At 34.1% G+C, this 16,827-nt stretch overlaps 1 protein-coding gene across 1 annotated transcript; it reads right to left on the reverse strand.

Moving 5' to 3' along the window:
• Positions 1-760: 760 nt before the first annotated feature.
• LOC143236926 (uncharacterized) lies at positions 761-10,929 on the reverse strand. The gene is made up of 5 exons (XM_076475616.1): positions 10,536-10,929; positions 3,884-4,067; positions 3,531-3,679; positions 2,507-2,636; positions 761-1,780 (listed from the first exon to the last, which is right to left on the reverse strand). The coding sequence occupies exons 1-5, from the start codon at positions 10,615-10,617 to the stop codon at positions 1,582-1,584; spliced, it is 744 nt and encodes a 247-aa protein (XP_076331731.1). The 5' UTR covers positions 10,618-10,929; the 3' UTR covers positions 761-1,581.
• Between the last annotated feature and the right edge of the window lie 5,898 nt (positions 10,930-16,827).

Below are 16,827 nucleotides of genomic sequence, written 5' to 3' on the forward strand. Positions count from 1 at the left end.
TATCAGCAGAAGTCCGAGGAAGTTGGCGACTTGTGTGTAGAAAACTGTCCCTTCGGTAATTCAAGGGTTAGAATGAAACCATAAAACGTATTTGTGAAAACCTTGTAAAAGTTTGTTTTCCAATTCGGAACAAAAATATTATTAGATTAGTGTAAATCGTCGAAATAACACTTGAGTGACTTTTAGTCAGTGTTTCCCAACCATTACATAAACTTTAGAAACTATTACTTGGTAATAAGTTGAAGCAATACGGCCTGGAATGGCGCTTCACCTCTTGGGTATTCAGATTGGAATGTCGAAGATGTTAAAACAAAATCGTTCCACCTTTTCTCCAAAAAGGAGTTTTTATTTCATTATCTGGTGATTTGATACAGTTTTACTCAACAGTGTGCTCGACTATGAATCTGAGGGTTGTAAGTTCGCGTCCTGTTGTCACAAAAACACGCTCTACAGTTTGAGGCTATGTTTGCGTTAAAGGAACGAAGGTTAAATCTCATTATTTGGTTCGGCTAAGGTTACCGGTTGGTGTTGTTGACCAGAAGTGCCTCAACGGTAAAACCGAGGGCTTATAACGCTAAAAATCATGTTTTGATATTTTCAGTGTGTAGAGCACAAGAAGTATACTGGTAGCTTTGAGCTTAAAATCAAACTTCCTTTAGTATTAAGAGATCAATACTATACGCAAATAATCTGTAGCATAACTCTGGTTAGCCACAAATTCTAAATACGCTTTGAAGAAAATAGTGTTTGAGAGTCAAAATAAGAAAATCGTATTTATTCGATTCATAGAAACTACTAACATTTACAAAAGAAATTCTTTACCCAAATATGTCAAGACGTAGAAAGTTTGAGAAAAATATACAATTTAACATTCTGAACGATTTTGTTTTAAAGTTCAGTAAAATGACTTCCAGACAAGTCGTTAAATTAACTAACAAACTTTTGAAACATTGATAATACTGGAAAAAAAACAGACGAACGTTTAAATATTATTGACTCCATATTTGGTAAGAACGCTAATAGTAGCTATTTACGAAATACATTAAATAACATTCATTAAAATATTACGGTCACATATTATGGAAGTCCAAACAAGTTCAGTGAAACTAGAGGGTGCATCCTACTGATTAGTTGAGTACAGAAAAGGCTTAGGAAGAAACGAGAAGAGAGACTGGCTAAGTAGTGTTGAGATTGAAAGGATGGAGGCACAGTAATATTAGAACATAGTTCAAACATTTTAAAATAAATGTATTTAACGATTTTACCTGTAACTAACAAATCAACAGGTACCTTACTTAAAGCTTTGACTAAACATTTAAAGTACAGGGATAAACAGTATAGATTCTCGAAGTCTCAGTTCAAAGTACAGGAACACACCGTGAAATGAACCACGTTATCGTTGTATCAACAATAATTATGTGAAAAATATGTCAAGTCTCCAAATGAAACAAGACTTAGAAATTAACATTATAACCTCTATAAACCTAACTCAGGTTTTCAGATAATATAAAAATAAAGCATGTCTACACAATATACAACAAAAACATAAGGTAAACATAAAAATAACTTCGAAAAACAATACTAAAGTAACAGCAACCCAACAGCGAGACTCGTGACTCCAAGAACCTCCAACTTGTTGACGCTTGGGCTCGAGTTCCCGCCTAACTTGTCGCAGTTTCCTGCTTTGAAAATGGTGGCCATAAAACCTTGGATCACGTTCTTAGCCTTTCTACAGTCCTTTATTAAACGCCTTATACAATGAGATAAATCCTTCCCATAACTGAAAAACACAAAAACAATGAGAGTTGCATTCCAATACTCTATTATTATTTTCGAAAATATTTTGTGTATTAATCTGCGTTTTGGTTTTGAATCAGTTGGCTTGTTTTTACTTTACAACAAGAACGTAAACAGAAACACGAATTTCTGGTTTGCTTATTCAAATACATCCGTCTTTTCCCGAGTAATTGAAAACTGTACTGTTAGTATAAGGTTGTTATGGTAACAGACAAAAGTCTGTCATTCGCAGCCTACGCTCACCAATATTCAACTCACAAAAACTCCAATCCCAGTACAATCAAAACCCTTGTCAAATAAACAGTGAGGGAGAATTTTCACTAGCTTCTATACGACCAGTATTTTCCGTACTTAAACCATGTTTAGTGATAGACGTTAGAACTAAAAATAACAGGTAATATAACAAAATAGAGTTACGTCACTCAAACAGCCGCCCCTTGTAGGAGCTGTTTAAAGTTCTGTTCATATGGAGAGAAATGTGAATAAAACTGTCATGTTTTGTTTGAGTAGTGCACGTGGAAAACAATCTTTGTTTTAAAAGAAAATATTAATTACATAGCTAATCTTGTGTTTAAAGGCTGTAAACGTACCAACTTTCATTAGATAACTTAAAACCTTAAGTTAAGCATTTTAAATTTTATATTACCGTTTCAAATGTTTACAATTAGGAAGCACTAAAAATATTCGATCAAAATATTTGCTAACTCACATGCAGAAGTGTTTGGAAAGCAATTTGTTACTGATGTCAGCTGTGCGCACGTTCTTCACGCACTGTTGGAAGGACGTGCTGTTTCGAGCAGATCTTTCGATACACTCTATTCCATCTGCTGCATAAAAACCTTCACGAAACAAAACAGTAGGAACGGGGTTACATCTAGTAACTTTAACGTTGACGAGTAAAAAGCCTTATTGACATGAACGAAACTTAAACGATTACATAAAGAAAGAACCGTCAGTTACATAGTATGAAAATGGATCACTTATCACAACTACCGAAGATTATGAGGCTGTAATATGGTTTCTCATTTTTCCTTTAATACTATTATCACTAAACCACTTAATATCATTCTCCTAGAACTTTTGTTGGGTTAATTAAAAAATAAACAAACCTGGATTAATGTAAGTGGGTTTGTGGGAGGTTGAATTTGGAGTTTTCAAAATTAATATCAATGTTATTGAGGATACGTTGTGGGTTTGAGTAAACAAGTTCACTACGAGACTCTAATGCCAATGGTTTTAAATTTAATTAAATATAATCAAAAGCAGGTTCCGTAAAGAAAGACAGGTATTAGAGACACTATTCTTAAACAATTGACGAGGAAACTTAGGTTTAAAAAGTGGTTGTTCTTGAACCCATTAACGAAAATGCGAGTTAAGCTTGTTCCTTTCCCTGAATAAATATAACAATTACAAAATACGAAGAATTGATAATTGTGTGCCATATATTTGGTGTGTACTTGAATACTGTATCATTAAAGAAAATAGAATGTTTTAAATGGAAAACAAACGGCTGTATTTAATAATCATTAACTTTTGGACTAAGGATATTCAATCCTATATACGATTTTGAAGGTTCTTCATCAGGGATTCACATGTTAAAAAGCAGAACTATGAATTTATCTGTCACTGTTCAGTTTTACCGTTTAGTTTAGCACATCAAGGTACAAATAGATGATGGATATACAATTTAATAAAAACTCAGGTTTTCACACTTTTAATGAACTTCAACATACGTCTTAAATTATTTTCTTTCTTGTTACAGAAATACTCTACGCCAGCGGTCATAACAGTAGTGTAGTCTCGTAGATTACTCTGCTCTGGTTCCATTAAACAACTCATTTCTTGAAAGATTTGCGAACATCTGATGACTGATTTTAAGGACCTAAAAATAACAAAGTCGGTTTATAAAAAAATGAAATTCACTAACCTATTAAAAATACAACTTTCAAATCCCATCTGTAAAGTGTAAAATGAATAACATTTATAGTTAATAGCAAACAACTTTTGGGCGTAATAAAAAAATTCAAATTTCTATCTTTGATACAAACTTTACACAAACGATTAATATTAAATTGATCTGACCGACCTACAGAGGTTTTCATATCCATCTTTAGTTTTGATATTTTTCAAACTTTTCAGGGAAACTTCTTTCAGAAAAAACTTTTCCGAATTCAGGCAAAGTGTAAAGTTCTTATGTGCTTGGATCACGTCTTCATTGGTACAATCCTCAAAAATATGGACTCCATCGAACGCTGTTGCATTCAATATCTCTAGAAAAACAACACTTATATAAACGACTCATTACTAAAGATAACAGACACGTTCACGCGCTTTAATTTTACAGCAATTTGTATCGACAGATAAGTAACAAGTTTGTTTTGTTATTTTTAAATCACATACAAATAGCATACGTCTGTTTACATGAATACATTTATTGAATGAACAAATGGTAATAATAAATGCTGTTCCAACATGTCTTGATGGATCAAAAAATTATCGATTTTTTTTTAAAATTTGTTAATGTACATTTTTAATTTGTTTATTATTACGCACACAAAGCTACACAATGGGCTATCTTTGCTATTCCTATCATGAGTATCTAAATCCAGTTTGCGTTATAAGCATTCAGACCTGCTGTTGAGTATAACGGTTTTACCGTTTGTGTATTTTAATATCTACGCGTCAAGTTTTTCAATTTCATGCATATGACGTATGTTGCTGGACGTATAATGCACAAGTCCCGTATCTTCTCTAAGTTTGTGGAAGATCCTCGAGAACAAGAACCAACAATGTGGTTTCTGTGTTTTTGAACATTAATGAACGTTCGAGAATCTCGCGCGATTCATATAAAATCGAGAGAATTTATTTTATCACCTATAGTGAGTAATAAATCAGATATTCGTCTGGGATTAATTATAATAAAGTAACACGAGTCACAGATAAGAGATTTATTTACAGCAAATGAAACACTACCGAAGTACATACGACAAAACCTGTATTCTTAGGGACCATTTTATAAAAGTTGTTTTCATAAATTATTTACTTCTACTAAAGCTACTGTTAAATTAATGCCCGTTTAATTATGCTTGGTTTTATAATAATAACAACGAATACTGAACTAGATATGTAGTATCATAAAGCCAGATAATGGTATATCCTAACCACTTGGTCATGCCGAGCTCAGAAAACAACAAAAAGAAAGGAAAACGAAAACGTTCACAGCAGATTTTAGCGGGGGTGTGGACTGAGCGACAGGTTCGGGTAAAATGTTTTGGGGAAGCTTGGCGTGGGCCAAAAAATGGTCGAAGGGTCGTTCGGGGTCACGACTGCTTGGTTCGGGAACCGAGTTTATGTTAGACAACAGAAATATTTTTTTCTCTCACACAATATGTTCGAAAACCGAATTGTTCGAGAAGGGAGTCGTTCGAGAACCGAGGAACCACTGTATTGTTATTGTTTTTTCCCCGATTCCATCATTTTAAATAATAAATATTAGTATTAAAGGTTTTATTATTTACCAACATAAAACACCCATACTAATGATTTACAGAGGCCTCAACACACCAGTCAAGTATCTCCATTATCTTAATTACTTCTATAACTACCCCATTTATTCTGTCATTATCATTTCACAAACTTAATTCAACTATTTAAAAACGTATAGCTACAATTCAGTTCTCTATTTGTGTTCGTTTTTCTTGCCGTGTTTTTAAATAAGTTCTTTTTATTCTCCAGTATTCTCTTACTTATTTTTCTTGTGGTTTTGTGCCGTTTTCAAAACTTAGTTCAAGTCAACTTTTTCTTATTCTCAGTTTTGTATTTTTCTTTCAATATTTGTGCTGAAATACAGTATTTGACAAAAAACCTCCACATATTGTTCATTCAGTAAGAGACCCGGTCTGGCTAGGTTGTTAGGGCGTTCGACTCGTAATCTGAGGGTCGCGAGTTTGAATCCCCGTCGCACCAAACAGCCGTGGAGGCGTTATAATGTGATTATTAATCCTACTATTCGTTGTTAAAAGAGTAGCGCAAGATTTAGCGTTGGGTGGTGATGACTAGCTGCCTTCATTCTAGTCTTACACTGCTAAATTAGGGACGGCTAGCGCAGATAGCCCTCGAATAGCTTTGCGCGAAATTCAAAACAAACATGTAGTAAATGAAAATTAGAAAAACAAAGATATGATGCTTTTGTACAGACCTTCAGGAACCAAAATTATGGCGCTTCAGGGGAAAATACTGGGTACAATTTTTGAGTCAAATAAAAAATATCCAGGTGTACATCCTCAAAACCCCCTTAATTTACGTGAAAAGTTTCGGGTCTCTTAACTTTCCTTCTTGTAGCTATTGTGGTCACACAAACACACACACGCGCGCGTTACAGATTAACATTTGTACCAAGTTATGGTTACTTGCATATTTAATATTTTTTGTCGTTTTTTTGTTGTTAAAAGTGCCAAGTTTTATTGTACGAGTTGCTGTTAAAACCTGGTTATAGTGGCGTATTATTGTAAACCGCTACGCAAAGTGGATATCATATTTTACTATGCATTCAAAATATGATTTAACTTATACACCACCCGTGAAACGAACTGCTACTACATTGTTTCTCCAATAAGAAGACCTACCCATAAAATAAGACCTAGTGTGATTTTTGGGGATAGTTTTAATATAAGCCCTACCCTTAAAATAAGCCCTAGTTAAGAGTGGCAGGAAGAGGAAAGAAATAAAAAAAAAATAATTTATTAATTAGTTTAATAGTTAGTTAATTAGTTTGTTTAAGTATTAATCAGTTAGTTTAATAGTTTAATAATAGTTTATTTTAAATGGTTAGTTTAATAGTTTTACTTTGTAACTTCATTTTTTTAATATATCAAAATAAGACATCCCCCGAAAATAAGCCCTAGTGTCATATTTTGGAGTGAAAATTAATATAAGCCCTGTCTTGTCTTCGGAGAAACACGGTATATTTATAAAATATTTTGTTGTGTCTCATAATTTGTAGCGTGTACCGGAAGGACTTGGACATTTTGACAAAAACGTTAGAAAAACCAAAATGACAGTTACTTTCAATATAATAATACACATTTTTGTGTCAGTCAACTTTTCGCCATCGTATCTTCATTAGGCTTAGTAATATACAAAAAAAAAAACCCTGAAAAAAAATAAATGAACCTACATATATTAAATGAAATATGTAAATGAATTCCTTGTACACTACCCCCCCCCCCCCATTTCTGAATATATCTGTGTGCATTTCCTATATGTAACCAACATTCAAAAGAATGGAGAGACCTCCGCTGAAATAAAATATACAGATATAAACAAAAACTAAACAGTATCAAAAGTAGTTTTACGTATATAAAATTAAAGTGTATGCAGCAATCAAACACAAGAGGGCAGTACTGCGCATGTTACAGAAGAGATACTGATGCTTATACAAAAAATCACTAAAAATAATTCGATTGGTGTGGTACGCAGATGTTCATTATTTTTGCAAATTCTACTTGTTCCCTGTTAACAACTATAGATATCACAGTGTGTAGTTAATTACTAAGGCCGATATTTAGTTCCAGTCCATCACCAAAGTCTAAGCAATAATATTTTTGAATTAAAACAACTGCAAAACTACAATTACTCAGCAAATTATGTCAACAATATTAAATTGGCATAGTAACAAAAACGCGATACTATCGAAGATACCTTGCCTAATAACAAGCATCATTTACGAGAATATGACGAAAAAACAGATGTTTCGCTTACGTCTTACGCATGCGTATTAGTGCCAAAGGGTTGTTTACATCGTGCATCGTTTAAAAAGGTTTTAATGTTTAAAATTCAGTTATTTTCAGTTTTTAGACAAAAAATATATTTATATATTAGTATGTGAAAGTTGATTACAGCACAACAATCGTATCTTAAAAAACACAAAATGTAACATTTATAACGTTTACCAGTTTGTATTTTTTCTTCGCGACAGTAGGAGTTTTTCGGCCGAGGCGAATCACAGAGTCCTACAAACACGATGTGTATCCCTACTATCGCATCCAGATGTTTCTCAAAGTACAACAGAAAAGCCCGGGTTATATTCCAATTTAAACGAAATATTTCACAAAAAATATAAACTCCATGGCAAAAAGAAAGAACATTATAGTAAGGGGTATAAGAAGAAATAGATGAAGCTTGAGTTAAGAAAAAACAATTTTGATACAGTGATAGCAAAGAGTTTTGCAAGTAACTAGAATTAGTAGATAAGCCTAAACTTTTCGTACACGATGTCAAAATGAGATTATACAAGGAATGGGTCCAATTTATTTTTATGCGACAAATAGTGCTTCTCTTATGCGTGAAGCTAGTAAGTAAGACAAGTCAACTAACAAATTACCGTGGTACAAGCACGGCTAAATGTCATTTAGATTAGCTGTTCATTTAGTTGGAAAACAATATAAAAGACCTATTCATCTTTAATAAATTTCTATTATATAATGCCTGATACAGGTATAAAAAGTTTGCCTGCTACGGTTTCGCACATTATTCGAACAGGTGACAAATATCTTCATGGTTTCTATGATGACGTAATTTATTTATTTGCTAATATCACTGCTTTAACTGAAGCTACGATCTTGACACTCACGCATGAACCCAACCCTTCAAAACTCAATAATAACCCATAAAATGGTATAAAAGTCAAATGTAAAACAATTCCAAATGATCGACAAAGAAAGCAACATTTTAATCAGTTTGTTACCAAAACAAAGATCGCTATTTTTAAGAGATTATGAAACGAGTTTGATATAATTTTGACATGCTCAGTACATGATGCGGATGAAGCCCTATCACAATGCCTACAGGCCATCTATCATTATTTAATATCCGCCATATCAGCGTTTTAAAAAAAGTACAAAACTTAGTTTACACAGAACTAAACTACCTAAAACATTTATTGTAGTTATTAATAAAAAAACAAAAAAGATGCGACATGGTTAAAACTCAAAAGCGAGTGTTGTAATCAAGTTTAAAAAGTGTAACCCATGCCAGCTATACAACTGAAAATAATCTACATAGAAGATATTCTGGTAAAACCTGGGAGACTTCATTGCAAAGACGTATGTGGCTAAATACAGTGACCTAGCCACATATAGGTTAGCAGCGAAACCAATAATATTACCGCTACGCGGTTCCGTTTCACAGAAGAGTGAATTGTTAAGTGCTGATTAACAAACACCATACTGTAAATAAATCACTGGATAGTTTCTCCATACATTCACTTACACTGGGACAACTAAACACGCTTTGGAAGATTGTGCTTGTTTTTTTTTTGTTCAGTCCTGCATACTGTCAATTCGATATGAAGGATTCATAAAACAGTACGTCTACCATTGGTGCAAGACAATAATAAACAGTTTTACAGACATATATTTCGGGTAGCAAATGAACTAAGTAACAAGTGCTTTATTTTTAAAATCTGTACGAATATTTATTTCAACCTAACCAGTTTTCATCGAATTTCGTCATAACAGTTATTAACACGTCTATTTACGTACATACAATTTAAGCATGAGACTCGACGCACAGAAACAACCCTCCCCATGCGAACATTTTGACGATACCCATGTAACACTAACAACTAGTCTTTATATTAGAGGTACACGATTTAACGGTTTTTTTTTTTTTTAAACCAGAAAAGTCCTCACAACAACAGGCCAATTTAAATTAAGTACAACTAATTATGCCTTATAATTATAACTTATACAGCATTGACGGAAACTACGTGAACTATTAACTTAAACACGAGACGTGCAAGATCAACCTACAGTGTGATATTGTATCACTGTTACAATTTTTATATGAACCTATATGTGGGAAAAATTAAAACGTTCTTTGCTTGAAGTGATGTATTAGATTGAGGAATAATTCGTGAGCGTTTTTAAATAATTTCATTCAAGCATTACATGCAAGACTATACAATACTTCAATGCATGAACACATTACACCCAAAACATTTATTATGATACTTTATTTCATGTAATACCTAGGTATATAGTATGCATTGTTTTAAACGAAATTGCAAGAAATTAAATGCGAAAAGCAGATGGTGTCGAAAATGCTCGATTTTGTCCACTTGACATTCCATTTAATGAGCTGAAAATGAAAGCAAAAATTAAAGACATATGAAAATCAAACACACCATCTATTAGAGCAAAATATTATCTACCAAATGATATGAAATATTTTGCGAAAGCGTTTCATTTATGAATATATTTTTAACTTGAAAAAACGCTCAAGAATTATTCCTCAACCCAATAAAAATATTGAGTTACGAAATAAACTAATATTGCCAAAAGACCCAACATACTATCATAAGGGGCCTGGCATGGCCTAGCGCGTTAAGGCGTGCGCTTCGTAATCTGAGGGTCGCGGGTTCGCGCCAAACATGCTCGCCCTCCCAGCCGTGGGGGAGTTATAATGTGACGGTCAATCCCACTATTCGTTGGTAAAGAGTAGCCCAAGAGTTGGCGGTGGGTGGTGATGACTAGATGCCTTCCCTCTAGTCTTACACTACTAAATTAGGGACGGCTAGCACAGATTAGCTTTGTGCGAAATTCAAAAAAACAAACAAACAAGCTATCATAAGACAATCCAACGTCCGACGTAAAATAACAACCAAAAACTTACTATATAATATATTGATAAATGTGCCACTTAACTATTTATGATTATATAGTTAAATCAGGACTTACCTGAAACTAAAAGAAATGATAATAACACTGCCATACATCTAACAGGCACATCATGAGCGTATCTCTGACGTGTACTACTCATGACAATTTAGTCCTATCTTTTCAATTTTACGTTTAGACTATAAAACTTACATTTCACCTCGCTCCTCAAAGGTAGTTAAAAAACAAAACATAAAACGTTTTACTCGTACTACACTCACGAAGACATCACATGAAGCAAACAATCCTTCTCAGTCCGGCGAACTCTCCCTATTTATAATCGAACGCAACAAAGATGGCAGACAAGAAAAACGAGAGATTAACTATTGGCTATCTATAATAGTGACGTAAACACATTGCTCTCCCAGTGCTCTTTACGATGCTGTCTTAAGACATGCGTAGATCGACGACTTCTGGAAATGAGGTTAAACCGTGAGGCGTTAGTTACTAAATAATGTAAATATAAAACAAAAACGTCGGGGAAATTGTAATTTCTTAGCTAGATGATCCTGTTTAAATAATTCGTCACTAATGTAATGCGTATGAAACTTTATCTAATAATTTCAATAGACTTTTATGTAAAGATGGCGTTGTTTTATAAGTATGAAAGACTTAATAGAAAATACTTGGTAAAAGGAATGTCAGCCATGTGGTGCTATAAGTATCACAAGCACAAAAAGCAAGTAATTGTTTGAAGTCAAACACAAAGCTATGTAATGGGCAATCTGTACTCTGTCCACCACTAAAGATTTCGCCCCAACTGACACCTAACGGTAAGCTCGAAGACTTATAACGCTAAAATCACTGAGTCGATCCCTGTGATGGGTACATAATCGTTATTTCACTGATGTCACCATATAATTTTTTTTATTTGTTGATGTACTGCCCGTCCTGTTGCATTGGAAGCAGAGGGCACGCTTCCACTTCTTTTCTATCTTTCCAAGTAAAACTGCATCAAAATCAGGAAAATTATTCCCAGAAAGAGCAGGGAATACGTAAAAGTTAATCCAGATTCCGAAGAAGGACCCTGGATCCCGGCCGTATTGATTGCTTATGTAGCGCACGTTTCTTCGCTTCCCTTAGTAAACCGAGGGTCACGGGTTCGAATCCCCGTAGCACCAAACATGCTCGCTCTTTCAGCTGTTTTAGTTATTTTGAATTTTCGTGCAAAACTACACAAGTCCTATCTGCGCTCGCCGTTCCTTATTTAGCAATGCAAGATTAGAGGGAAGGCAGCTAGTCATCACCACCCACCGCCAATTCTTGGCTACTCTTTTAACAAGGAATAGCAGGATTGACTGTAACATTATATAGCCTCCACGACTGAAAGGTCGAGCATATTTGGTGTGACAGGGATTCAAACCTGCGACCCATAAATTACGTGTCGAGTGCACTGACCACCTGATCCCTGAGTATAACGATTGATATAGTAATGAATTTCACTGTTCCATAACTAATTTATAAGATATCTTTAATTAGATAATTCATGCAGATTTTACTAAATATTTCTGCACGTAGTAAGACATTCTAGTACGCCGAATGTCAAAAGGTCGTAAGAATTCGCTGACCTTTTCACTCACGTCAATAAGAGTTAGATTCACCAACAACTAGAAACTCTTACCGTTTGAGCTTGTGTCCGACTCTTTGGTGGAATGGTGAGCCTGTCTCAATGGGTGTAAACATTGATATGAATTAAAGTTTTTCTTCTCTGTGAATGTTATTTGTAATAGAGGATAAGTTAGGCAATATTGGATTTTGAAATCCGGCGGTTCACCGAAATTCTTTTCATACTTGTCCCGTATGGACGTGTGTGAAAAGTACACTCTCAGTCCCAGCACAAACTTAGAAATTATAATATATTTAGAGTAAATGAAATTCTTAGCGGCCATTCTTCACTGTGAGTTAAGATTTTCTTTTACTTGATTAATTGTGGTTGTTTATACACTTCGTTATCTGTGTTCGGTTTAATCTCTGCATAACATTTTCGGAATCTGCATTTTTTCATCACTTGACTTTTTTTTTTATTTCATGAAAACCAATAATTCTCTGTGTCATATTCCGGCAGCCTTATCAGTTAAAGAAGGTTCAACGTACTTTATTTAAGCAATCAATCATATTTTGTACCTCGTTTAAATTTCAAAACTACATGATTTGTTTCAAGATTTCTCAACGTAGTTTGACTGTGTGGGTATTTGGGTATTGATGTTGTTAAATACCCAGGAGGGTCAGGTACATATGACCTCTTCCTCCCTCCCGAACGATTATAGCGTCTGTCTTTAGAGGTTTTTTTTTAAAAAAAAAGCTTTGGGCCAGAGTAAAAGTATAACATCATACTCAGGTCCATTTCAGGGCTCAGTCCATGCATGGACGAACAAGTTTTTTTTTTTTTTTTTTCCTTCATTTAATTTTTTTCCATATATATATATTTTTTGTATTTTCATATATATATATATATTTTTTTTTTGTATTTTTCTCCTTTTTCTCGATTGAGAGAATGCTACTACTACTTGTAGTAACACACACAAAAAGAAAGTAATAATAATTATTATTATTCAATAGTTGAATAATAATTCAAAAAGAGATAAAAAAAGAAAAAAATGATTAAAAAAGAAAATAATAATTATCAAATATAAAGAAACAAGGACTAAGTGTCTAGTGCATAGTGGCCAGCTTGTGTTACATTTCTTAAATATATGTTAAACGGGGAGAGGTATATTTTCTCAACGTAAAGATTCTGTAGGCCCTTCGTTTGTTCTCGGACTATGGTGACCTCTGCTGGCCAAAATTATCTTGCAATTTTTCTTAACTGCTCTCGGGAAATTATTTAATTTCAAAATTTTTATTGTTTTTTTTTTAAATTTCGCGCAAAGCTATTCGAGGACTATCTGCGCTAGCCGTCCCTAATATTGCAGTGCAAGACTAGAGGGAAGGCAGCTAGTCATCACCACCCACCGCCAACTCTTTGACTACTCTTTTACCAAAGAATAGTGGGATTGACCGTCACATTATAACACCCAAATGGTTGAAAGGGCGAGCATGTTTGGTGCGACGGGGATGCGAACCCGCGACCCTCAGATTACGAGTCGAATGTCTTAAAGTTTACCTGGCTATGCCGGACTGGATTTACAGTTACGACAGAAAGTGTTCGTACCCCTGCGTCTCGAGTAGTTTTTTGCTCATAACTTAAAAAGTGTCACGATTAAGCTAATAGACGTATGATATATTATAAATATTATACTAACACACGTCTGCATATATTTTTATTTAAATTAAACGACAAATAAACTGTTTATTAACAAATAACCAAAAATAGGAGGAGCAGAAAGTGTTCGTACATTTCAGAACCTGTGAAAAAACTGATATTTTCGGAAAAATTTTGTTTAGTTTGGTGAATCAACTACATTATACTATTCCAGAACTAGACACTTGGTTCATAATTATTGGAATTTAGCCAGCAAAACAGTTACTTCCAGCAATTTAGCGACGTCTCCGTCATTATCTGCTTGGTGATCATGGCGAACAGGAAACAAATGTCCAGTGATTTACAAAACGAATTATTGTAAAATACAAGTCTCGCGTGTCTTTTTCCGGTATTGCTACACAACTTAATGTGCCGAAATCTACTGTTCAAAGCATAATTGCCAAGTTTAAGCTGACAGGATCAACTGCTAACCTCTCTCGTTCCGGACGCCCCACCAAAATTCCAGAGAGAAGTTAGTAGGAACCCTCGTTTAACACGTAATGCATACAAAAACAGGTAAGGAAAACTGGGGTTGAAGTAAGCACCTCTACAGTTACGAACATGTTATGCTCTTCTGGGTTCAAAGCGTGCCGTCCTCGTAGAACTCCATATTTGATGCCTGTTCATTTAGAAGCACGATTGAAGTATGCAAGAAAGCATGTAGATAAACCCTTTACCTGTTGGAAGAGTATTCTTTGGTCAGACGAGACTAAAATCGAGCTTTTCGGCTACAATGATGTTACCAATATTTTCCGTAAGAAAGGGGGACGAAATCTTCCAAAGAACACCGTCCCTACAGTTAAACACAAAGGTTGCTCGATCATGCTATGGGGTTCCTTCAGTTCTTCTGGTTGAGGCAGCCTTCACCGCGTCAACGGAATCATGAAAAAAGAAGAGTACGTTGATATATTAGGCACTTATATCAAGAATGATGCTCGGAACTTGCGGCTTGGGCGTCGTTGGATCTTCCATCACGACAATGACCCTAAGCACACATCGAAATATGTGCAATCCTGGTTACAGAGGAATCATATAAGCATTCTAGAGTGGCCATCGCAGTCACTCGATCTCAACCCAATTGAAAACGTTTGGCATGAGTTGAAGACCAGGTTTCATCAGCGTCATCCGATAAACTTGCAAGAATTTGAGGCCTTCTGTAAAGAAGAATGAAAGAAAATACCAGTCGAGTACTGTCAAACGATCATGGAGGGCTATGAGGAGAGATTGCGCGAAGTAATTCACCTGAAAGGCTACAACTGACCATTAAAGTAGACGCACGAACACTTTCTGTCCCTCCTATGTTTGGTTATTTCTTTATAGACAGTTTATTTGTTGCTCAATTTACATAAAAATTTATGTAGATGTGTGTTAGTATAATATTTGTAATATATTGTACTTTCATTATCCTAATCATGATATCTTTTAAGTTATGAGGAAAAAGCTACTCACGACGCACTGAAGTTTGGAAAAAAAATTACATATTAATCAGGAGTAATGATATTTTGTATAAGAATGAATATATCAAAAAAGTACCCTAGGCTCAAAGAAATATGTGATGTGCCTCAATTAAGGAGAAAAAAATATATAGTTGGAGTATAATTTCATGTAAAAGTGGTATGAGAACTGACTGGTTCTCTATTTAGAACCTTTACTGAGTAAATTAAGCGAGGACGATAAATTAGTAGACTTAACTTTTATTGTATAACATATAGATCTATACAGTACAAATAAAAAAATATGGTTCTTAAGATGCCTTATTACTCTATCAGATATGGTTTGTCATAATATATAGCGAATATCTAAATATTTACAACCGGGTGCTTGTAGAAGAAAGACTAAATTATGTAGGAATAAAATGGTCAGATAAAAACAATAAAAGTGCATTTCATTAGAAGTTGAAGAGATAGTTCCACCCAGAAACGTTTGAAATAAATAGACAATGTATTAAGAAAAAGTAAATTAGGTAAATTTTATTGTACCTTCTGTTGTACTCCTGAGTGAAACTGTTTTTACAACTTTCATTGTGACAGAAAATAACACAAAACATCAATATATTTTATTTTAAACTTTGAAAACGAGATACAGTAACACATATAAAAGTTTTAGTAAACTCTTATTAAAAGTTACAAAACTTATGTATTTTTTCTAATGCTAATGTTTTATACAACGTCTAGATGGCGGGACCGATAGGTAAAGAAACTTTGTAGATTACTATATAATAAACGAATTTTATTCTCCACACCTTGCCACGACGATAATTTTCAATTTCGTTTTATCAGGAATTTATTTTTTCTGCAATAATTTTTAAAATTACAATGACAGATTAACTTACTGCTAGTTTTAGGAGATACTACGTTAAAAGATACTAAAGTTATTAAAATAAAAACAAAACATCAGAAAGGTAAGGAAAATGTATCTTGAAATTGTTGTTACTATTATTTGGTAAATGCTAAAATTTTAATACGTTAAATATTGTTTCCTGTGACTAGTAATGTGTTACACGTTGTAGCTGCTGTACTAGTAGTTAATAAGATAAATATTAGTTAAAGTTGCATACGTAGTTAAAGGGTAGGTACAACATAATTAGCAAATAAACTCTAATAAATTGCAGTATGGTTAGTTCAGAGATAAGTGGAGTAGACACCACTACGTGACACGATCACGTTATATGTGAGAACTGTGCCCTTGTTGTGACCTGCAGGTGGCTTAAGAAGCTCGCTCAGTCAGAATAACTCAAGAGATAACTTTAAGAAAGAATAGGTTATTGGAAGAAGGAAAAATACAGATAATGAGCAGTGAGACAAGAAACTGATGAAAACAAGGTAGAGGATACTTTGAGGAAAGGTTAGAACTTGAGTTACAACAATACATGTGAACGTTTTCACCAACGTTTGTAGATTTCGACAAGGGTCATAACATCTTTATATGGTTATGCTTAATAAAGCATTCATGTATCAGTGTCTTAACAGATTTTTAACCTTTTGCTGCTTGCATTTTTCAACAGGATAAACAAGAGGTTTATAGAATGAAGAGATTCCTCATTAAATACAGTTTTTTGTAGGGGGATGCAAA

Source organism: Tachypleus tridentatus, chromosome 13, assembly GCF_004210375.1.
Source record: "Tachypleus tridentatus isolate NWPU-2018 chromosome 13, ASM421037v1, whole genome shotgun sequence".
NCBI classification, from domain to species: domain Eukaryota; kingdom Metazoa; phylum Arthropoda; class Merostomata; order Xiphosura; family Limulidae; genus Tachypleus; species Tachypleus tridentatus.

Bases quoted from the DNA above. Each gene is read 5' to 3' on its own strand.
- LOC143236926 (XM_076475616.1), bottom strand. From the start codon at position 10,617: ATGAGTAGTACACGTCAGAGATACGCTCATGATGTGCCTGTTAGATGT. The intron at 3,680-3,883 runs GTCGGTCAGATC...TGTTATTTTTAG, and splicing joins GGATATGAAAACCTCTGTAG to GTCCTTAAAATCAGTCATCA. The intron at 1,781-2,506 runs GTGAGTTAGCAA...TGTGTTTTTCAG, and splicing joins CTTTCCAAACACTTCTGCAT to TTATGGGAAGGATTTATCTC.